General features: G+C 42.2%; 1 protein-coding gene across 1 annotated transcript; it reads left to right on the forward strand.

Annotated features, from left to right (window-relative positions):
- The first annotated feature begins 1,504 nt into the window (after nt 1-1,504).
- Nucleotides 1,505-23,120, forward strand: LOC145656005 (homeodomain-interacting protein kinase 1-like). Its single transcript, XM_081709466.1, has 12 exons — nt 1,505-1,565; nt 4,168-4,313; nt 15,834-16,005; nt 18,997-19,412; nt 19,743-20,116; nt 20,776-20,899; nt 21,327-21,446; nt 21,567-21,653; nt 21,954-22,135; nt 22,281-22,511; nt 22,768-22,894; nt 23,022-23,120. Exons 1-12 carry the CDS (start codon nt 1,505-1,507, stop codon nt 23,118-23,120), a joined length of 2,139 nt encoding a protein of 712 aa, XP_081565592.1.
- Nucleotides 23,121-24,784: the final 1,664 nt, after the last annotated feature.

Genomic DNA, 24,784 nt, shown 5'->3' on the forward strand with positions numbered 1-24,784 from the left:
CAACTGAAGAGGTGAAGTTTTTCACACTGCCACGGTGAGTCTCGTCTGACGTAGATGACCTTAAAGAATGAGTTTTAAACCAGTCCAACACACACACCCTCCTCCACTTACACACACTTCCAGTCCTTAAGTCACTTTTCCTCTTGGAACAGTATTCTCATCCTTCACATTAAGCGGTTTGACATGCTGGGCCAAAAGCTCTCAGACGTGATGGACGTCCCGTCCGAGCTGGATCTCTCTGCCCTTCCTGGGGTGGCTTCTCTCAGGCAGCAGTCAAGTTGAGCTCGTACCATCAACCCGTGCCCACATACTTCTCTGTCCACCCATTCCCCTTTAGCTACAAAATGCTGACTGAATGAAAAGAAAAGCAAAACTATAAACTGGGGGAAAACTCCAGTCCCCAGCCAGGTAGAGTTGTGCCATTTTCTTTCAGTGGAGTGATAATACAGCTGTGTATAAGTATCTGCCATAATGACTAAGTTCTTTTAACCCATCAGTAGTAAATGAGAGAGGAGAAGGACAGGGAGCTAGAGGACAGCACGTAAGCCCACCGGTGAGGAGAGAGAGAGACCAAAAAGAAGAGAGATACAGGCTGAGAGAGACACAGAGACAGAATGAGAAAGAATGAAAGAGGCCTGTTAATACAGAGATGGGGTTTCAACGATCCATGATGCATTTTCAGTTAATCGTATGAAAAAAACAGATGTAGTTGTTGGTTGCAGGAATGTGCACCCACCGGCACCCACAGACTCCTGGCTGTGGTTTCTCATTTAGGTGACAGCCTTGACCATGGAGAGTAATCTGATATTATTCATACATGTGCAGTAGAAACCATTAAGTGACTAAGGAAAACCAGAAAGCTGGTTATGATTTTCGAGTCCTTTGAAATTATTTTTACTAGCATAATGTAGTCCACCCAGCCTCTTCCACTAATTGCCAATCTACAGGCAACGAGGACACTACTCAGTACAATTAGGACTGTGAACTAAAGTAGTGAAGTACCGTAAAACACGGCTTTAAGGAAGAAGTGTAGGTGGAAAAAAGAAAAGCTGTAAATTACAATCCACCCCTCCCCAACACCACTCTCAGATGTGGAATGCACTGAAAAGTGTTAAGGGCCCAAAGTGTGCTATTGACCATCCTAGTCAGCGTCAGCACACATGCCTGTACGATCCGGATGAATCCTATTTCAGCCTCAACGCACCTAAGCTGATACAATAAACTGTTCAAGCCATGGTTCATACATACTCTAGCCAGAGCTTTGAAGCTGTGCGGCATTCAGATACCTCCATCCTCTAGCAAGATTCAGGCAATCGCTGAGGTAGTGGTAAATGACCTGCAGGAAGAACAGAATATCAAATCCACTCTCAAAGAGTTCATAGTAAAAAACAATAGCGTGTGCGGGGAGCAGGTACAAGACGACGTTGTGGACTATTGGAAGCTGCACGTAAACCTGAATGAAAAAAATGATAGTATGTGCATGGAGCAGGTACATGACGACGTCATGGACTATTGGAAGCTGCATGAAAACCTGAACAATGAAAACGATAGCGTGCGGGGAGCAGGTACACGACGATGTCGAGTACTACTGGAAGCTGCACACAAACCTGAACCCTGGTACTTGAGCCAAATGGGAATCTGCATGGACAGCAGCGCTGGTCCTTCAACCGAGAAAAAAAAAAGAGTGCTGAGGATGAAGTTGATCACGCTGTTCTGTAAAACCTGTAAAATATATATATATATATATGTCATGTTATTTCACATATGTTTGAAAACCCGATGAATGTAAAAACGGGCATATATTATATATATTCACATATGTAATAGATGTATGTGTTTTGAAACTAAGTAACGATGAAAAGGTTGATGTATATAAAACCTTTGATTGCATGCTTTCATTTTTAATTTAATGTAATGTAAACATAACCTCTTTTGCTGAAAAGATGCTAATAAAACCATAATCCAATCCAGCACTCTCTTCATTGTGTTTCAATCATTTCGCCATGACTGAACGTCTGCTGAAAAATATTTATTACACTCCTTCAAACCCAGGATCCTATGGAGGGGTCAAGAGTCTGCAAAGGTCCGTGGTGGATGAAATCGGTAAACGGGTTGATGATAAGGAAATCAAAAACTGGTTAGCAGCTCAGGATGCATACATGCAACATAAAACAATCTCTGTGAAATTTAAAAGAAACAGAGTCATTGTAAAAACAGATGAACAATGGCAGGCCGATTTGGTGGACATGACCAACATAACGGGAACATGAAATTTATGCTAACGTGTATCGATATACTTTCCAAGTATGCTTGGGTACTCATGATGAAAAACAAGACAGGTTACCAAAGCCTTTGTTTCTATTCTAAAAGAAGGCAGAGTTCCTAAAAAACTTCAGACTGATGAAGGGAAAGAATTTTTTAATGAAAGTTTCAAAACATTAATGAAAAAAACAACGTCAATCAATTTGCTACTGGGACGGGACAAAAAGCATCAGTGTGTGAACGGTTCAACAGGATGTGGAGATACTTCACAGCTGTCAATACGAGAAAATACATCGATGTGGTACAAGACTTGGTTTATGCTTATAACAACAGCTATCACAGAAGCATTCAAATGAAACCCGTTGAAGTGAACGAAGGAAATTCCTTCACGGTGTTTAAAACCTTGTATGGGTTGTTTCAACTGAAAAAGGTGGAAAAACTAAGATTGAAGTTTAGAGTCGGTGATACCATCAGAATGTCACGATTAAAAAGACATTTTGAGAAAGGGTACGAGCAGGATTATGGATGTGCATGACTGCACATTCCTTGACCAATGCATTCTTAATGATCCATTTTATTTCTGTTTGTTCATTCATACCACATCAAAGCCAGTTCACGTAATTTTCAAAGCTAGTGTGCGTGCCCTAAAAGTATGCAAACTGTTCAAAACATATGCCTTAAATTAGAAAATGATATGTTACTGATCACTGAAATAACCAACTTTCTGGAGAAGCAGATCCAGTCTGGTTATCAGTGGCTCGCACTGCTGTCTGTGCAAACAGTGTGCACAGTGTGTTTGCTTTAACAGAGTCCTCTTGTGGTGACTTGTCACAACTACGGCAAGAGGCAGCCGCAGACGAGCTCTTGGACGCCAAAGATCACAATAGCTTGGACTTTCATGTTCTATTTGTGCTTCATTATGTGTACAGTAGTTGTGGCATGTTTTATTTTTCCTTTCATAGCATCTCATAACATAGTAAAGTGAACAGTGGGAAAGTGGAACCAAAGAAAGGCATTAACATTGGGTCCCATGACAGTGTTGCAGTAAAGAAAGGGAAATAGGACATGACGTTTATTGACAGACACAATGAAGACAACTTAGCACATATGCTCACGTAAGGTTAAACACAAGCAACCAATGACTACACAAGACTTTATATTCATAAACCGTAACGACACGAAAAGAGGAAGAAGTTTGATATATGGGGAGGGCATGGCAATGCAGACGAACACACACACATGCACACCCACACACACACACACGTCTGGGACGAGGGGGCTGTATCGTGACAGATAGAGGATAGCGTTTGAGTTTAAAAGAAATCCTTCTTTGTCATTTCAAAGGGTAGTTGTTCTACCCAATATAACTGTCTTAATGTCAATACCCAAAAATCTGAGCAAGCTTGTTCTCTTTGCATGGAACACTCTGTTAGGTGCAGCAATGAAACTGCATTGTCAGTGAATTTGTAAAGCACAGATAAAATTCTTCCAGCTATCATTATTGGAAGGCATAGTCAATTACTGTCAGACAAGACAAAGGTGTAAGGATACCGCATACTAATATCTGATATTAAAGTGGAATAATATGGATTTACAATGGTCTGTGTTTGATATGGCAAAATTATTTACCATGTCTTTGTCTGTGCATTTGAAATATTACATTTTTATACTGTATAGTCTGTACTTTATACTGTGCTGATATATTGAAGCATATTTTGTTTATTATCTTTTTATGATTTAAAAAGGCTTCATGAGGAAGGTAACAGTTTTTTATCTTCAGTCTGCAATAATGTAATAGTATGAACAGTTTATCTGTAACTATGCAAAACTGTTGCAAAACAGCAGAAATTGTCTTAGCTCTTAGTACATATGATCCCCACGTGCCCTTCTTCTGTTTCCCTGCAGTAATCGAGGTGGTATCGGGGGAGTATGTCCATCTGAACCCCGTGCTGTTCAAGGCAGTGCAGGGCGACTTGTGCTCGGAGAGCGGCAAGAAGAACTCCAGTGACAAGAGCGACTCCACGTCATCCTGCCCCAACCAGTGTAACAGCGTGAATGATGCCCAATCGTGCATGCATGGGCACACCCAGGCACACGCAGTGGATATGCTGCCCATGTGAGTGCATGTCCCAATGTATGCTCTGGCAACCTTTCACGTATTTTATTGTGTGCCCTGCACAGGAGTCTGGATATATAGAGAAACACACCTTTGACACCAGCATCATCACCCAGTTCTGCATTCTATTCAAAAGTACCTTTTTATGACTTTCAAATTTTTTTTCTTCATGTAAAGAGACCCTTTTATGTGTAACAAAAAAATAATGTGTTTTGTCAAACATCCAATTTCAAACAAAATATGCCCCAAAAAAGATCAAACCAAAAACTTAAAGAATACTAATAAGAGATTAATTATCTGCAAAATTTACAAAGATTTGTACTGTAAAGCATGACATTTACTGTTTGTGAACAAATCAGGATCAATAATATCCAGTAAAGTGGTGGGTATACTTTGGAGAAAAGTTACATATTAAACTTATTTTCCTCAAAATCTTCATTTTGATTAACATTTGAGGTATGAAACCTAATAAGTAAGAAGTTCCTGAAACATTGGTTGTACATGCACTTGCATAAAGTGATCAATCGGTCTGGCTACAAACCGGCACATTCTACAACAACGGCCCTCATAGCATGTGACGAAAAAACTTCATGCTGGTAAAGATGCCAAACGGTCATCTGTTTTGATTCTTCTAGTCCTTTCAGCAGCCTTTGACAATCTTCTCTAATCTAACACGGTCTTGCAGATTTCTCCTTTGTAACATATGAAAGATTCTGCCCTATCTCTCGCAGGACACTACCCAGGTGCTTGTGTAGTCTTTTGTGATCTCAAAGCTAGACTACTGCAACTCGCTACTTGCTGGTCTTCCTCTAAGAGCCATCAGCCCTCTACAACTTGTCCAGAATGCAGCAGCACGACTGGTCTTCAATCTTCCGAAGTTTACACGTTACTCCACTGCTGCACTCCCTTCACTGGCTCCCAGTAGCTGCACACATCAGATTTAAAACCTTGGTGCTTGCCTACAAAAGCCAAAAATGGATCATCCCCTTCATACATGAAGTCAATGGTCAAAGCCCGATCCGTTGCTTGAGCACTTTGAACCTCAAGTACGGCTCGGCTTGAAATTCCTTGCTTCAGTTCTCATTGACGACAAGCATCGAGACTATTTTCTGTCCTGGCTCCAAGATGGTGAAATGAACTCCCACTTGCTGTCCGGTCAGCAGAGTCCCTTGCAGTCTTCAAATGCAGACTGAAGACCCATCTATTTGCAGACTAGTTAAAGGACAACTGACATTGGTCCCATATTGACTGACTAAATTTGTACTTATTGTAGGGTATTGTTTATGTTGTTTAAAAAACTCTAGCACTTATTGTTTATTGCACTTATCATTGTTTAAGATAGACCTTATGTATTTTGTACTTCTAGGTATCAGCATTGATCCCTGTATTCTACAGTATTCTAGTTCATTGGTATGTGGGACTCTAACCTACTGTACTGTACTAAGATATTCTATGAGTAAAGGACAAAGCACTTTTGTAAGTCGCTCTGGATAAGAGCATCTGCTAAATGCTGTAAATGTAAATGTAATCAAAAACCAGCCATTTTTGCACATTTTCAGCAAATTGATGTTTCAGGCTTTATTGATGATTTGAGCGTTGCCTTGTAAAGAACAATAACATCCTCGTGAAACGTGACGAGATGGGGGAAACATCTTCACTACCTATCATAAGACAAAAAAGTTATTGATTTTTAAAAAATGGATATAACTGTGATATTCTGTCTAACAACTAAATTAACAAGGTACTTTAAAACTCTAGACTTTTCAAGAGGTAACCCATATTTCAAAAACTGATACTCCACCGTCAAATGTTTCTTTCTAAGAAAACAAGCTAAGGTAGCAAGCAAATTTCCAGAAAACACTAATGTCTGCTGAGAGCCCTGTTTTCTTTACTATTTAGGTTACTTTACTCATAACAAGAAGGCACAGAAAGCACACCCATATGTATGCACAGGTTATGTCTTGATTTTATATGTTGCAGCTGACCAAAAGGGTCGCTGCTACCTTTCATGGTGTTACAATAAATTATCATCAAAAAATGGAACTCTCTTTTGAGTTAAGGGCCAAAAAATTTGCTCATAACATAAAACCCATTTCCGCTTCACTGCTTCAAGCAATAAGTCCTTTTTTTTGATAATTCTTTTACATATATTGGTTTCCACAACGGGCCGAAAATGACAGGGACTGAAAGGCACCCATTAACACTCACTAGCTTACGTGTTATCCAACAGTCATTTCCAAATATTCAACCTGCGGCTCGGCACCGCTAAAATGATTTTATAACGTAGACGGCATCTGACAAAATCAATACATAACCGACAACTGCTGTGAAAGTTAGAAAGCACAGAATACATACATTGTTTTCACTCACACAGCGCACAAAGTGTTAATGGTCAAAATTATCAAATTAAATTGTTTATATTAAGCAGATTCTCTCTAGTGAGTGAACAGAGGTAGACGCAGAGAGAGGGGCGCTACTGTGGACCGACTCTTCTCTGCTAAGCAGAGCTGTTCGTCTCAAACTGCCCGCACTTAGGAACGTTATACGCACCTGCAGCATGGACGTACCACATCGAAATACGTCACCAAGTGTGGGCAGACGAGAAAGGGCGGGTATGGTGATGAAATTTGGTTTAATCACTTATACTACTTGTCTTGTACCTTTAAAATAGCAAAATCTAAATAGCATGAAAAGCAGTCGCTTATGCTTGACATAAAGCCTTGTATGAGAAAACAGGTGGAACGTCAATGCATTCCATAACTATATAAAACTACAGCAGACAGACCGTTTATCATAAAATTAGAAAAGCTCCAGCTATAGTAGCTAAGCGGACATTTAGACAGACAAACAACCCAAACTGCAATACAGACAGAGGTGGGTAGAGTAGCCAAAAAGTAAAACCACTAAATTATCTGTTAAGTGGACGTACCGAACCAGGAATGGGTTTGCTCTTCCTCGACTCGTTTTGGCCAAGGGTGAGCGAGGGACTGTGGGTTCCATCAGTGCACATTCCTTGACCAATGTATTCTTAATGATCCATTTTATTTCTCATTCACACTACATCAAAGCCAGTTCACTTAATTTTCAAATCCAGTGTGCATGCCTTAAAAGTATGCAAACTGTTCAAAACATATGCCTTAAATTAGAAAATGATATGCTGCTGATCATTGAAATAATCAACTTTCTGGAGAAGGAGAACCAGTCTCGATTGCAGTGGCTCGCACTGCTCTGTGCAAACAGTGTGCACAGAAAACAGGGATCCTCACGATTCTTTCCCAGCTGTTCGTCTTGGTTTTATTTGATAATGATTCTCTCATCAGAAATGCAAAATCTAAGTACTGAACTCTGTTAAAATTCTTATAATAAATGCATTTATCTATTATATTTACACATATTTTCTGTGTTTGAACAGGCATGGTATGGATATATATACTTTGACATTTCCCAGATCTATAAACAAATCTCACATACAAGACAGAATTCTGATACCGCACCTTTTGCAAAATTGTACATTTGCCATTAGATCATGTTTGGCTTCTGTTTTAACCTGTGCTAGAAGCCTCCAGGGTAAAACACAAACCAAACATGATGCCTTGCCGGCTCCTGAATATCCCTTTCAGTATCTACAGATAGACTACGCACATGCCACCTTGTAGTCAGTTGAAGTACCTGCTGGTGATTGTAGACAGGTTTTCCAAGTGGACTGAGGCATTTCCTTGTTCTTAGGTTAAAATCCTAGCCAAGGAGATAATACGGAGGTACTGTGTGCCTTGGGTAATAGATTCAGGTTAGGGACCCTGTTTCATTTCCAAGGTAACTCAGAAACTATGCACCTACCTAACTATTGACTGGAAATTTCACATCCCTTATCATCCTCAGTCATCTGGCATTGTTGAGAGAATGAAACATACCTTGAAAGAAAGGTTAACAAAGGCTATGATGGAAACAGGAAAGAAGCGGATACATCTACTGCCAGCGGTGTTATGTGAGATCAGAATGACGCCCAGTGCCACCAATAAATTGTCACCGTTTGATGTAACTTTTGGTAGACCATTTACCATTCCATGGGTCAGATGTAACCCAGGTGTTTCTCATTCAGGTGACATGGACGTGATCTTGGTGGACTACACCCAAATGTTGATTGAGAAATTGAACAGTGTGCATGGTAATGTCGCTTGCTCTCTCCCTCTTCCCGCAGACAAGCCTACTCATGCATTTATTCTAGGTGACACTGTTTTGGTCAAATCACTGAACCCTTGGAAAGCTGGTAAAGCTGCGTATGGACCCCCAACAACCGTGATCGCAGTGACCCGAACCGCTGTGCTAACATCGGGATCAGCACAGTGGATACACACCAGCCGGCTGAAGAAATCACCAGTAGCTGACGCGTCCGACAAGCAAAATGCACCTAAACACATTCACATATAGTACAAAATTTGTTATATGATTTCATGCTGAGGGACTGGCCCTTGGCTGCACCACACACCAAGGAAGTACTCCTTGGCCCTGTATGTCAATACACTTTAGCATTGGTATTATAACTTGATAGATATCCTTTCTGCCTATTAACATCCTTTTGCTGACTCTTTGGTCCTTTCCTGAAAGGTTCTTGCAAAACCTTACTATAGGAATAATGGGCCCCATTCATTTGATTATATTGGCATTATTTTCAGTCTCAAAAAGTACAAAATGGGGGATAGTGGGCTTTCAGAGTCATCAACAACAGTGTAATGGTAAATTAGCTTGTGTGGTCTCCCTGGTAGCGGTAGGAGAGGTGGAGCCAGGGAAGGACTGTTTGGTTTGTCAAGCATTCCATACACCCTGGGTACCAGTCCTGGTAGATGATGTTATGGCAGCAGCACTTAATCATAATTCATCCGACTGTCAGATCAATATGGGAGTACGGTTTATACGAAATGTATCTAAGGCAGCAGCTGCCAGTGGTAATCTCCCCGCATGGGCCTTGTTTGGTCGTTCATGGCCAAACCACAGGACAGACTGTGACATTGGCAGTTGTAAATGGTATTACCCCCATTTCAGAAATATGACCCTAGCAGTATTACCTGTGAAAGGTAGCACCTGTCTATGTTCTGCAGGCTTGCCTGATTGTCCATTTTTTGGTCACACGCTGTGTATAAATGAGGTATGGACATTAGGCACGGGACTGGGCAGATGCACAATAAATAATATAACAGGCACACCGTCTCTTTGCCCTGCGATCCTGGGCACTGGCATATCTGCAGCTATCATGTGGGTATGCGGTAGGATGGAATACTCCAGCCTACCCACTTTGATTGTTAGTCATACCTGTCATCAATTTCCCTGAAAAGGATGTTGTACCCCAGCATTAACTATCCCATCTCTGGTCATATATACATGTTCGCAGTTGACATCTGACAGAGCTAAAAGGTCTGTAATTAATGGCACCCCTAATAGGTATGGTGGGTATGTACTGGCCAACCCATGGACTAATCCTGGAATGAACGCGGGTGGGAGTTTGTTCCTGGGAGGAGGAACTACTGCAGCCCTTAATAAAATTAATGGTTTGGCATGGCGGGTACTTAATTTAGCCAATAGGAGTGAAAACGCCATGGCATTACTCAATGATAAGGTAAATAAGATCCGTACCGCTGTCATGCAGAACCGCCTAGCCCTAGATCTCCTCTTGGCAAAGGAGGGAGGCATCTGCAAGGTCATTAATGAAACGTGTTGCTTTGACATCCCTAGTTACTATAACAGCATTACTGACATCATTTTGCACATGAAGACCGCTATTGCTGAGCCTCCACCCGCCGATGATTCTTGGTTCAGTTGGTTAACTGAGCTTGTCGGCCCTTGGGGATCTTGGCTCATAAACATATGTTTTCCCGTACTCCTGATTATTGTGTTGATTCTTGTTTGTGGACCCTGTTTATTGTCACTCCTGTCTTCTTTCATAACTCTCATTTCTACCTCCGTGATTAATCATGCTAATGTTGCCTTGGTGCCTGCGTATGAGAAAGGTCTATATACTGATATGTGATTCCTTTGGAATCAAAGAGGGGCGTGTTAGATACTGGAGCCTTTCTGTCTTCAGGCACCCAACGCAAGGTCTCTGCCTATCAGCCATGACATGGCGGTTTGACCGCGAGCTGGTCGCCCGAGGTCATCCGCTCCCTCTTCTTGTCTCCTTTACCGCTCCCTTTCTGTTTCTCTCTCTCCCTGTCTCTCTTTAAGGACAGCAGTGGCTCATGACGGGCACGGGAACAGCTAGTGGCTCGTTCATGCAGAGAACATCTAATCTTTACTAACCTTGTTTCTTTCCTTTCTACATAGACCCTTAGAACATGCCTCACTTTTCCCCGTCATCCTGTAGATTTAGGACACATATATACTCTGCTCTTATCACAGTGTGTTCAGTTCTTCTTAAAAGGGTAACATCGCAATTCTAAATTGTATTACAGTAAAGCAAAACATTAAAGGTTATTTGGTTGTACTATTCTATTGATCCTATAATCAGTGGCTATCAACAAGAAATGATCAAGCACAGTTTTATTGGGTGTGTGTCTGGAAAGAGAACTACAGCACCCGGTGAGATTTTTGGTTCAAGATTAATCATCATGCAAATGATTGTGATTAACGCTTTGTCTGTTTAATTCAACTATTATACTATAAACCTAATATTTTAATAGGGCTGGCAACTTTCTAGATCCGATTATTACACGTGTGTGAAGTACAGGTGCTGTAGCTTTACAAAATAGAAAATGTCCACAGTAGCCTAATTATAATATATACATCCAAAATAAACACCAGAAGCCTGGACTAATACTAATGTACATAAGTGCATTAAATCTAGGTAGGACTGCTCTTTAGGTAGGATAACAAAACACTTGTCCCGCCATATAAAAGAAATGAGAGCGTGATAAGGACTCCAAGTCGCCACCAGATGGCGCCCGAGACCGCTTAAACGTATTCCAGTCGGAGCTGCCATTTACATTAACATGCCAGGATACACACACTGGATGTTTAATCTTTCTAATGGGTAAACTATATTTTAATAGTCAGGAAATATTTTTTTAAATTATTAATCAGTTAAGGAATTCAAGCTGTTGCATTTTTCTGAGTTGAGGGAATATTGCATAACCCTGTACTGGCCAAATAATTCGATTTGATGTGCTAGTTTGTGGATTAATACCATACCAGGTATGGTGGCAACTTCCATCGAAAACTACTTTATCATCACAAACTACATCTAAGGAACTACCAGAAACGTAAGTAACGTTAACATTTTGCTTTTTGCAACATGTTTATTCTTCGTCGTTAGCGATAGTTTTATCTGTGAGAAGTGTAGTTGAATTGCTAGTCTGACGGAGAAGACTCAAGCGCTAGAAGTGCTCTGGTTATAGGGGACTTTATTTTGCGACACGTGAAATTAGCAGGCCTTTAGGGAGACCAGCAGCAACAGTTAGCTGTATAGCAGGTGCCAGGGCGCCGGATGTTGCAGGTAGTGTTAAGGTTTTAGGCAAGCATGGGTTTTCTAAGATAGTTATTCACGTAGGAGCTAACGATATACGCCTTCGTCAGTCAGAGATTACTAAAAATAATATTGAAGAGGTGTGTCAATTAGCGAAGGCGATGTCCGATGCTGTAGTATGCGCTTAATAACATAATTAGTATTAAAGTAACTGATTCACAGAAAACTCCTTTTATCTAAAGCTGGGTTTGCTAACTGTTAGATCATCAGCGTCTAAAATGCTCATGATAACTGAAATACTAACAGATCATAGATGTAATGTACTTTTCCTAACAGAAACCTGGATCAAGCCAAACGAGTACATAGCTTTAAATGCAGCGTGTCCTTCTGGCTACAGCTATGTACACCACCCTCGTCTAACTAGCCGCGGAGCTGACATTGCAGTTATTTCTATTGACACATTAAGCATAAACCAGAAAGCCTTTGAAATGATTTTTACTAGCATAAATCATGTAGCCAGCGATAAAAAGCCCATCCAGCCTCTTCCAGTAATTGGCATCTACAGGCCACCAGGACGCTACTCAGAATTTATTAAGGAATTTGCAGATTTCCTTTACATTTTTGTTGGTGATTTCAACAATATTCACTTTGATAGTGGCCAAGACCCTCTGATGGGCCTTTAGTTCTATATTAGAATCAGTTCGTTTTACCCAATGTATAACAGAACCCATACACTCTGGTGGACATACGCCTGACTTAGTACTGAGCTATGGTGTAGATGTAGTTATACTACTCCATCTCAGACCATTCCTTAATTTCATTTGAACTATGTACGCACAATCACATCAGCCACTGCACCTGGTTTTATTGGCAATCTACCAGACATATCATTTGCGACTAGGATGCCCTCACACCCTACAGAACTTGGTCAAATAACTGAATGCTTAGAATCAGTATTCTGCTGCACACAACTCCGAGGACTGGAAATCATTATACCAGTCATGGTAGTCGGACGCAGTCCCTTGTGACTCCTCCACTTCCGTCCCAGGACCACATTCCCGTATTGTGGGAGTCAGCAGGGTAGCCAAGAACACGGGGGAATTGCATGCACGAGCTGGGGAAGTGTGTCTACTCCCCTTCCTCCCCTTCTTCCTACCCTTCCCAGGCATCCTTGTTCGGTTGGTGTTTCTGTAACGTCTCGAGGTAAACAGGATGCGGGGAAGAGGCACGATTAACCAGACGTTTATTACACACACGAATGATACATAAAACAACCCACATGCTCTGTACACCTTAAACATCAACAAACACACTACGACACAGGGGATGTATATACATTAAAGACGATTACACATAATGCAGAACAGGTGGACAACACGAGAGGACATGGCAACACGGATGAACACACAAACCAAGACGTTTGAGGAGGGGGTGGGGCCATAACATGACATTGGCAGTCTCCCAGACATACTATTTGTGACTAGGATGCCCTCAAACGCCACAGAACTTCATCAAATAACTGAATGCTTAGAATCAGTATTCTGCTGCACACTTAATGATGTTGCCCCACTTAAGAATAAAAAAATTAGGGACAAAAAATTGGTACCTTGGTATAATGACCACATTTGCAATTTAAATCAAAACACTTTCACATTTTAAATAAAAAATTGAACGTAAATGGCGCCACACTAAGCTTGTAGTCTTCCGGCTTGCATGGAAGGAGAACCTTCTCAAGTTTAGAAAAGCACTTATTACCGCTCGAACAGCTTATCTCTCAAACCTAATAGAAAAAGAAAAAAATAATCCTAGATTTCTTTTTAGTACAATTGCCCATCTAACTAAGAATAAGATTGACACCAATGCTCAGATTACATCACCACCATAGTAGTAAAGAGTTCATGAATTTCTACAATGAGAAAATAAAGCACATTAGAGATAACGTTAAGAGCATTAATATGACATCGGGCAACTACTTAGGTACAACCAAGAACAACCAAGCCAAAAATGACTTTTGAATCCTTTACACCTATCCAAGAGCCAGAAATTGCATATCTGATGTTGCGCTCAAAGTCCTCCAGTGCTTACTAGATTCACTGCCCACACACTTTCTTAAAGAAATTCTACCTGAAGTAATTGAACCTTTACTAAATTTAATAAACTAATCCTTAAATATTGGCTACGTTACTAAATCATTCAAATTTGCAGTAATCAGACCACTTCTCAAAAAATCTAACCTCAACCCATGTCAGCTGTCAAACTACAGACCGATCTCAAACCTACCATTTATTTCCAAGATCCTAGAAAAAGCTGTAGTTCAGCAGCTAAGCGCATATCTGAATCAGAACCGAATGCATAAAGGATGTTGAGAAACTTTCTCTCACTTAATCCTGACAAAACAGAGGTGCTTCTATTAGACACAGAGACAGCTAGATCCTCTAATTACTCAAAGAACCTCAATGAAATCACAGTCACATCTTCCCTCACAGATAAAGATCTTGGCGGTATCATGGATCCCAGTCTCTCGTTCGAAGCTCATGTAAATAATATTTCTAGGAAGGCCTTTCTCCACCTTAGGAACATTTCTAAGATTAGAAACATGCTCTCCTCACATGATGCAGAAAAGCTAGTCCATGCATTTATTACTTCAAGATTGGACTATTGTAATGCCCTACTATTAGGCTGTACTACTAAGTGGTTAAACAAGCTCCAGCTAGTTCAAAATGCAGCAGGCAGAGTGCTCATTAGAACGACAAAATCTGAATCCATCACGGCTATCTAAGATACTTTACATTGGCTCCCAATAAAATTTCATATTGATTATAAAATACTTCTAATTACCTACAAAGCATTGAATGGTCTTGCCCCACAGTTCCTTAGAGAACTCTTAGTTCATTATAAACCACCATGTCTGCTTAGATCGAAAGGTGCAGGTTCTTTACCTGTACCAAGACACTTTACTTGTTTTTTCATTTTATAATTATATTTTTCTCGGTAATTGTTATTATTGTGGTGACTGTTGTCGGCCAGAGGAGGATGGGCCCACCGTTTAGTTTTAGTTCCTCTCAAGGTTTCTTCCTCATGCTCTAGTGGGGTTTTTTCTTGCCACTGTCAGCCTTGGCTTGCTCACTGGTGGCTTGGACTTGGACATTTGTAAAGGTGCTTTGTGACATCTGTTCTAAAAAGCGCTATATAAATAACTTTTGATTTTGATTTTTGATTTGATCCCCTGAGGAAAAGCCAGAGTAGCTCCCACTCTGAGGCAGATGCTTCCTCTGTGAGCCATTTCCCACCACTGGATGAGCCCCAGAGAGAGTGAAGGATCCGCGGCCCACAGGCTGCTGTCAGAGAAGAGCGGCCCCACTTCAGGCAGGTGGCAAAGAGCTATAATTACAGAGCATACCTAAAAATACACAAATGGCATGCTTTGGAAAAATAAATATAAAAATTAGTGAGGGTCACCCTGACAGCGAATACATTTGTTTCTGTGTTTTTAAAAGTTGATTTTATTAATGAAACCTGTTTAGCATTACCGATATCATAACACCAGGTATGTACACCGTGTTCTAACGCTGTTTTAGGGAGAAGAAGAAGGGGAGCTTGACTCTGGTGCAGTCTCTGGCCCAGAACCACACCGACATCCTGCTTCCCAAGCTCCACGATGTGTGCCTGACTGTGGTCCAGAGGGGCCCTCTCAGGGACAAAAGATTCTCTAATCAAATCATATAAACAATGGCCCAAAAAGGATCTTCGCATTTTGCTGTCCGAGCTGGAATTGCTCTGTTTTGTGACCAAAATGGTTCTAACCTGATGAAGAGTCAATTTGGAATGTTCTAGCGAGGAATATCTTGTCCTTAAACATGGTAGGTAGTACAAACTGATGCTTTTCCTTCTCTGACACACCAAGTAAATCTGCCACATATCGGATGAGTCCGATCGGCGTGTTTAAACAGGCACATCCCCATGGAGTGCCTGAACACCTGAGCCCCATGTCCACTGTCTCAGTTGAAGAATCTGAGCTCCATGGTGTCGCGTGCTTCCATGACAACACTGGCGCACATGTCCACCGACCTGTGGAGGGCCATGGACGCCAAGGCGGAGTTGGTTGCCTGCATGCTGCCGCACAAGGCGGGCGAAAGCAACCTCTTCATCAGGGAGGACAAGGACCTTGCGCTCGGTGCCATGGTGCAGAGCTGCTCGCCCACTCAGGTCATTCATGCTCTGCTGGCCGGGGAACTCAGGAAGGATCACCTCACCAACACCTCTATAAATTTGTTTTGAAAACGGTCATGCAGCCATTTGACCAAAATAAATTACACTGCCAAAAGAGACTTTTAGTAGAAGACAGAAACACATTTATAGTACAGCAGAGCCCTGCTACTACGAGGCAGTAATAGTGGAATCTAGACGCTATAATAGGTTCATAATAATTACACGCTATAATAGGTTTCCAATGTTGGGCAGTAGTTTAGCTGGGGCCTGGGAATATTGACATACCTATCGATATCTTGGTGCCCTTTTTTTTTTTTTGGCTCCTCCTACAGGTCCAGCAGTCTGTGATGTCATCCCACGATAGATCAGGAAGCAGCTCCCTTCGTCACCAGCTCCCTGACCAGCCCTACCATTGGCCCGTGGCCTACTCGCTCGGCCAGAGGAAAGCCTGTATCCTTACCTGTGAGAGGAAGAGGAACACGGAGAGACATGAGGGATTCGGACATTGAACATCAGCTCGATTATTGAACTTGATTATTGTAGTTTCTGGGCTTATTGTTTGTTTTAATGCCTTCATTTTTTTTAAAAAAATAGTGTTTTTTACAAACAGACTAACAAACTGTATTAAATGTATCTCAAATGCAATGTGTGATTAATGTGTTTAACAAGTTGATTGTTGTATTTTGAATTCCATGGGAGGTGTAACTATAAAAAATAGTTCTTTGGCACTTAGTGGCAGTATTTGTTCAAAACACATGTAACATCAAGCTCTTATGTAACCTTTATAGGATCTTCACCTCAGACTTTGAATTTTGGCTTAATTTAAAGGGATATTGTGGGGTAATTGGAGCTAATTCTATAACTATAGTAGTGAACTGTATTACTACAGAGAAATCTTTTTGGGATTGTGTGTGTTTAAAATAGAAAACAAAAATTGAAACAGGTAATTTATCAGGTTTCAGATTTCCTGTTCTGCTGGACTGAGGGCATGTTGCTATATTGACAAAATCCAAGTAACTGCAAAATCTTTAAATAGTACAATATATAAACACAGGCAGTGGTAGTTCAACGGTTAAGGTACTTGACTTGTTCTCGGAAGATTGCTGGTTCACTGCCACGTTGCCACTGTTGGGCCCCCGCGCAAAACCCTTAACCCTCAATTGCTCAAATCGTACTCAGTCATAATTGTCGCTTTGAATAAAAGTGTCAGCTAAATGACATAAATGTAATCAGCACAGTCAAAGATTGATTAACCACACTAAGTCCAATACTAAGAGACTGGTACAGTGGATGAGGCACAGAGCAGGATACAGCACTATTTTTTGCTTTCCATCAGCAAGTGCTACCTGGATGCAGTCTTGCTACTTGGGGATTTTGCAGGCTTTGACTCCTTGGGTGTGTGATGAGGATTTTGCTTCAGTTAAACTCCTCATGAACATGTCTGACAAACCTGCACGTATGCTCTACCAGGACCTCATTTAATACTTCTCTTTCAGTAACTTGGAGCCTGTGGTTTTTGTTTGCTATTTCTGACATAACTGGGCAACATTTTACATTTAATGTATATATGGAATCCACAGAATCTATACCATAATACTGTAAAGAAATAGTATACTTTATACATTGTAGCTAGTCCATGCTAGAAGCTCCCAAACAACTCCACATAAACTTCAGCTCAAATAAGCCTCTTCCTTTCCATGATGTCCAAAAGTATTGGCGTTCAAATCATTCTTATGGCTGCATGAGTTTCGCCAAACAGCGTCAAATAAATGGGAAGCTGATTGACAGCACGCGGACCTTTAAACGGTTAAAAGGAGAACTAAATAAGACAAGTGAAGGGTCTACGTTTTCATCTAAACCTCCTCCATTTGTTGAAACACCTGCCAATCACGCCACTTGCCCAGGAAACATGAAGTAAATAATAGTCACCCACCCCACTTTTTATGTAATTGAATTTTCTTTGACAAAATCTGAAGTTATCTTATACTGGAAGCATGTTTTAAAATGCCATTTAAAATGACAGGCACGATTGTTGTGGAAATTTACCAGCAAAGCACGAAATATTTAGCGTGGGATTCTGGAGAACGGATGCATGTAGACGGCTGAAATCGGTAAGCAGGTACATGTATTAGTCCTAAGAAATGTTATGTTGATAAATGTAGTACTTAATATTCGATGCTATCAAGTGATTTATATGAGTCTGCCAGTTTGGGCCTGTAGGTGCAGCAGGCGGACAAGCAGACACTACAGTTTTGATTATGTCTGGACAAAGAGTAAAATAAATGTGAGCTTTTATCTTGTCTACTGGCGAGGTTCAATACGTGCACTTGAAATTCCACTTTATGACGTTACACCTGTCCATGTCACCTTGTTGCCATGGAACGAAGAGTCCGTAGAGTAGCGAATTGATATTTGGTGGAAATCTTCTCACTCCGGTCGATATAGCGTGCTAATAATTTCAATTCTTTAAATTAAGAACCACAGAACAACATGGATGATCATGAATTATATCCGTTCGGTTTTCTTGAGCCTTCTTTCCGTAAGGTTAAAGGTGGGAAAATAATCAACACTGAGGGTAAGTTATGAAGTTAACTAGCGGTTAGCGTTAGCGTTAGCTAGCTAGCGTTAGCTAAATCATAGATCGTGTTGTTGTTGTTGTTGTTGTTGTTTTTTTTTAAATCTGCTGTTTTAGTTTTAATTTTGAATATAGCCCCTAACTAGATCTGCATAGCATTCCTTTGGTTAGTGGCCCTGTTTTCATCTTTCCCTAAAGGAATATTCTCTTCCCCTTCAGATTCCTCCAGTGGGATCGCCAAGAAAGTAAAATTCGAGAGCAATTACTACCTGCGGAGTCCTGGTCCTCGGATTCGGCCGGGGACGCCCTGGCCCTCGGATCCAGGGTTCAGTTCAACCGATGGCTTACCTGCCCTGGTCTTTTCCCCCTCTGGAGCCTCAGACAAGGCTGCGTCGTCGTCCAGCCAGCGGGGAGAAGACGCCTGTCAGAAGCGGTGCAGCCTGAAGAGGAAGAGAGAAGGGGAACACAGCAGCGACAGCGTACAGATCCTGGAGGATCTCTACACTCCTTCGTTGTCCAAGCGCGTGGCCAGGAGCGGAACAACCACCTCTTCCACCCAGTCCATTGCGTACTCCGGTTGTACCGCAGATAGCAGCAAATCGATAAGTGATTGCGAATACCAGCTGGTGCAGAATGAAATCCTCTGCTCTGCCTCCAACAGCTACGAGGTTCTGCACTACCTTGGTTGTGGAAGTTTTGGCCAGGTGGCCAAATGCTCCAAGAAGGACACCAATGAAATGGTTGCCATCAAGATCCTGAAAAACCATCCATTCTTTGCTCGACAGGGTCAGATCGAGGTGGGAAAGTTTTGCCTGCTTTTTTGGAGCTTTTGATATGGAATCAGCTGTAGCCCCGATTCTGTTTGTTGGTATCAGATGTGCTAACTCACACTGTGGAATCTGTATACAGCCAGGGTAGCACAAAAACACTTGTGTTTGGTATCAGCACACTAGTTCTAATTTTCAAAGCATCAGTAGGAACTAGTTCAGATAACACATCGACAGCTTGAAGCTTACTATAAAAAGAAGGCTTAGCTACAATTGCATAAGCCATACCTGTTTGGATGTGTATTAAAAAAAAAAGTGCAGAAAAATTAAATCTGTCTTTCCTCATTTGCTCCTCCTCAGGTGAGCATCCTGAGACGGCTGAGCAGGGAGAACGCAGACGAGTTCAACTTCGTGCGTGCGTATGAGTGCTTCCAGCACAAGAAGCACATGTGCCTGGTGTTCGAGATGCTGGGGCAGAGCCTCTACGACTTCCTGAAGGACAGCATGTTCAGCCCGCTTCTGTTGAAGTGCGTCCGGCCCGTGCTGCAGCAGGTCGCCAAAGCGCTCATGAAGCTGAAGAGCCTGGGCCTGATCCACACCGACCTCAAGCCCGAAAACATCATGCTGGTGGACCCCGTCAGGCAGCCATACAGGGTCAAAGTCATCGACTTCGGCTCGGCTAGCCACGTCTCCGAGGCCGTGTGCTCCAGCTACCTGCAGACCAGATACTACCGGTGAGGGACACGTGCTGAGGCGTGTTAGAAATAAGTGTGCACTTGTTGCACTCGAGTGTGCTTTAGAGTAGAGCTGCACATTTTGGCAGTTGCGATGACCCTGCTACACATTAAAATCGTGATAAGCATTACAGTTAACTGGAGCACGACTGATTCATATTTGATTTATAAGTGGTTTAATTTTAGTGATTCATGTGAGTGCTGTTATTTAGCAAAATACCTGATGAACCCTCTTCAATGTCTGAGATTAGTTAAGATGCTCCGAGTTGCAGGCTTTGGTAATATTAGTATTGGTCATGTCTGTACAAAACTGCTGTTGCATTGTAGCTATACCGTTAATTAACCGTGTTGTTTACCGAGTAACAGTGTTTAACTGCATTGATACTCTGTATTTACTTAATGGAAAACAGAACATCATTGTAGTGTCAGTGCATTTTTGCATATAGTTCCATGTTAGAATAGTGGGTGTGTAATGTAAAGTGGTGTGTAGGGGGGAAAAAAAAACCTGGACTCATCAACAAAATACTATTTAAACCTTTTACATTTTCATGAATGAATTCAGCACTGTTTGTGTTAAAGCAATTGCCGCCGAATCACCACAAACTACGGAATCAGCCGAGACTGATTTCATGATGGCGATATCTGTGTTTTTGGTCTAGGTCACCTGAGATCATCCTGGGTCTCCCTTTCTGCGAGGCCGTGGATATGTGGTCGCTGGGCTGTGTCATCGCCGAGCTGTTTATGGGCTCCCCCCTGTATCCGGGAGCCTCTGAATATGATCAGGTAAGCACACGGGCCTTTGAGCTGTGCCTAGTCTTTTTCACGCATCTTGGGCTTGGATTCACGGAGCTCTGTAGAATTTCGCTGATTTGGGGTCGGTTCTTTCACTTTCTTTTCACACTTTTCTCACTGTGTGATGATGACGTAAATCTTGTTTGTGAAAAGAGTGGCGTAGTGTTGCTAATGGAAATGGCCGTTCTTCTAACTATGCAGTTTGTTAGGGAGTCCATAATGGCTAGCAAGGAAGAGAGTGAATGTATGGTTTGAGCTTTTAGCTGCTGCTTTGGCTAGCTCATTTTTAGGAATAATATAAATAAGAGTTTCTATGGCCTGTTTTTCTTTTCTTTTTTTTTTTATACATGCATTTTGAAAATGGAAGGATGAACACAAAATAAAGTCGTAATCCTCTTGCCGTGTGGTGTCTCTGCAGATCCGTTACATCTCCCAGACGCAGGGCCTACCAGCAGAGTACCTGCTGAGCGCAGGGACCAAGAGCAACTATTATTTCCACAGGAGCCCTGACTCCAGCTGCCCCCTGTGGAGACTCAAGGTTTGCCAGTCTTTCAATGCCAAATACCATGTGTTTGTTTCATAAGGGATGTAACTTAATGATGTCATGTAACTTTATGGTGGAGCTGAATGGTTGATTTTTTTTCTTTCCTTTCTCCAGACGCCTTCAGAGCATGAGGCAGAGCATGGCATCAAGTCCAAAGAGACACGGAAGTACATTTTCACCTGTCTTGACGACATGATGCAGGTTATTTTGGCTTTTGTGCACATAACTGTACGCATTGCTTTACTGTTGTGATGTGAATTTGAAGAACGTGAGAAACAGCTTCCACGGCTCACGTTGTAGAGCAGGTCGAGCAAGGTGCTAGCTCAAAGGTCGAGCGTTCGTGCCGTTATAATGAGGAACGCACATGAATCGCTCTGGAGAACGGCATCTACGAAAGGCAGAGCAATGCATAGTAACTTGCTGCAGAACTTGCTGCGTCTTAGGTGGATCGGTGCCCTCTGCTGGTGTTTAATATGACTCACCCCTGGGTCTCTCACGCAGGTCAATGCGACCAGTCTGGAAGGCGCAGATGTCTCGGCGGAGAAGGCAGACCGGCGGGAGTTCATCGACCTGCTGAACAAGATGCTCACGCTGGACGCTGACAAACGGATCACGCCGATGAAGGCCCTGAAGCACCCGTTTGTCACCATGAGCCACCTCCTCCAGTTCCCTCAAAGTGCCCAGTGAGTTGTTCCAGGCCTTCCAATCTACATGTCACAGTTTTTAAAAAAAATTAAGGAACACCATCTTAATTTACAAATCCAAATGGTAGTACTGTAACTTGCCCCCCGCCCATGTCTCTCTCTCTCTCTCTCTCTCTCGCTGCAGTGTGAAATCTTGCTTCCAGAAAATGGAGATCTGCAATCGGCAGTGCACAGGGTGTGATGGCAGCAAGAGCCTGTTTGGCAGTGGGGGTGGGGCGGGGGGCGGGGCCAGCACAGCTGCCAACCTCAATGACACCTTCAGCAGCTGGCTCGCCCAGCACAGCCAGGTGGGACAACCGGCACAGCAGGGCGGGTTCAAGAGGTCAAAAGATCGCCAAGCAGAGAGCCGGGCTAGGTACTCCCTGCTTCTTATTGCACTTTATAATGGCTGGCATTAACGCTAAAACTCCACACTAATTCAGTGCAAGGGAACCCTAGAACAGGACTCGAGACCTACTGGTCTAGTGTGTGGGTCTGCATTGTGGGTACAACTGTTGTAACAAGTGCTGGATGGCTCTGTGGCATCACACTTTGGTGATAGGTTGTGTGTGTTCACTCGAGTGTGCAGTGTGTGTTGAGAGTGTTGACGTGCTCCTCTGACCCTGTGCCAGACCTGTGTCCTCCCCCGTGCATGGCATGGGCGACGCATCGGAGCCCATTATCATCTCTGACACGCCCAGCCCAGCTATGAGCGTCATCATCATCTCCAGCGACTCGGAGGACGAAGATGACACCAAAGTCCAGCCCACCAGGTGCCCTCGCCTCGCCTTTTTAAAGCCATTATGAAATCCTTCCTAACACTTTCCTTGCTGTCACTCATCTTGTTGTTTAACCCTTCCTTCCCTTCCTTGGCCCCAACTCCCAGCTGCGGCGGGCGAACGTCATGAGCTGGGTGACGGCGCAGCACTCCGACATGTCCACATACATCCCGCTCAGCCCCAAGCGTCTGTCCAAGTTCGTGTAGAGCGCCACCAACCTGCCCAAGTGTTTTTTTGTTTTTGTTTTTTTTTACTTTGAATAAAAAACTTTGAATTGAAGTCGCTGACTGTGCCATGCCTTTCTGTGGGAGGCCCCATTTTTAACATTTTTTTTAACAATACCCATATTTTTATACATTTATATTTTGATGTTGATGGTTTTGGTTCTGTGTGAAGTTAAAATATTTTTTTATGCTGCACTTGGCCTCAATTAATGTATTTTAAACATATTGGATGTGAGTCCTTGACCAGCATGTCAATAAAGCTTCATCTAGTTGCTCTTGTCACAATGTGTTCAGTTCTTCTTAAAAGGGTAACATCGCAATTCTAAATTGTATTACAGTAAAGCAAAACATTAAAGGTTATTTGGTTGTACTATTCTATTGATCCTATAGTCAGTGGCTATCAATAAGAAATGATCAAGCACAGTTTTATTGGGTGTGTGTCTGGAAAGAGAACTACAGCTCCCGGCGAGATTTTTGGTTCAAGATTAATCATCATGCAAATTATTGTGATTAACGCGTTGTCTGTTTAATGAAACTATTATACTATAAATCTAATATTTTAATAGGGCTGGCAACTTTCTAGATCCGATTACTACACGTGTGTGAAGTACAGGTGCTGTAGCTATACAAAATACAAATGTCCACAGTAGCCTAATTATAATATATGCATCCAAAATAAACACCAGAAGCCTGGACTAATGCTAATGTACATAAGTGCATTAAATCTAGGTAGAACTGTTCGATAGGTAGGATAACAAAACACTTGTCCCGCCATACAAAAGAAATGAGAGCGTGATAAGGACTCCAAGTCGCCACCAGATGGCGCCCGAAACCGCTTAAATGTATTCCAGTCGGAGATGCCTTTTACCTTAACATGCCAGGATACACACTCACTGGATGTTTAATCTTTCGAATGGGTCAGCTATATTTTTATAGTCAGGAAAGATTTTTTATTATTATTAATCAGTTAAGTAATTCAAGCTGTTGCATTTTGCTGAGTTGAGGGAATATTGCATAACCCTGTACTAGCCAAATAATTAGATTTGATGTGCTATTTTGTGGATTAATACCATACCTGGCATGGTTTTAATGGCACATGGTCAATACTTGCTGTCAAAATACAGAGGTTCATAAGGACCTCCTTCCTTCATAAGGAGACTCCTGTTTTTGAAACTGTTTCACGCTAACACCACTGTTTCTGCATACTAGCTCTTACTGCTTTTTTGCAACATGTTTATTCTTCGCCGTTAGCAATAGTTTTATCTGTGAGAAGTGTAGATGAATTGCTGTTCTGTGACGTGGGAGACAAGGCAGGATGCAAAGACGAGCCGTGGTTCACATGAGACAGATGTTTATTAACACACAAAACAAAATGAAACCAAACACGAAGAACATTAAGCACTAACATCGGAGGCTCGTTGCTTTCAGAGTCCTCTGACCCGGTCTATAAACCACAGGAAGGATCCTCATGGCGGGCCTCCTCCACCTCCACTGATGGATCCTCAGAGCGGTCGGATTCGGTGTCCGACCTGAGGCCGACGTCAACATACTCCTCACTCCTGCTGTAATCCTCATAGTCCTCCTGGTAGTCCGTGGGGGGAGAGTAGGACCCTGCAGAGTCAGACCCTGGATATTGGTAGTCGTAA

Source organism: Electrophorus electricus, unplaced genomic scaffold, assembly GCF_041902795.1.
Source record: "Electrophorus electricus isolate QZ-2024a unplaced genomic scaffold, ASM4190279v1 Scaffold43, whole genome shotgun sequence".
NCBI classification, from domain to species: Eukaryota; Metazoa; Chordata; class Actinopteri; order Gymnotiformes; family Gymnotidae; genus Electrophorus; species Electrophorus electricus.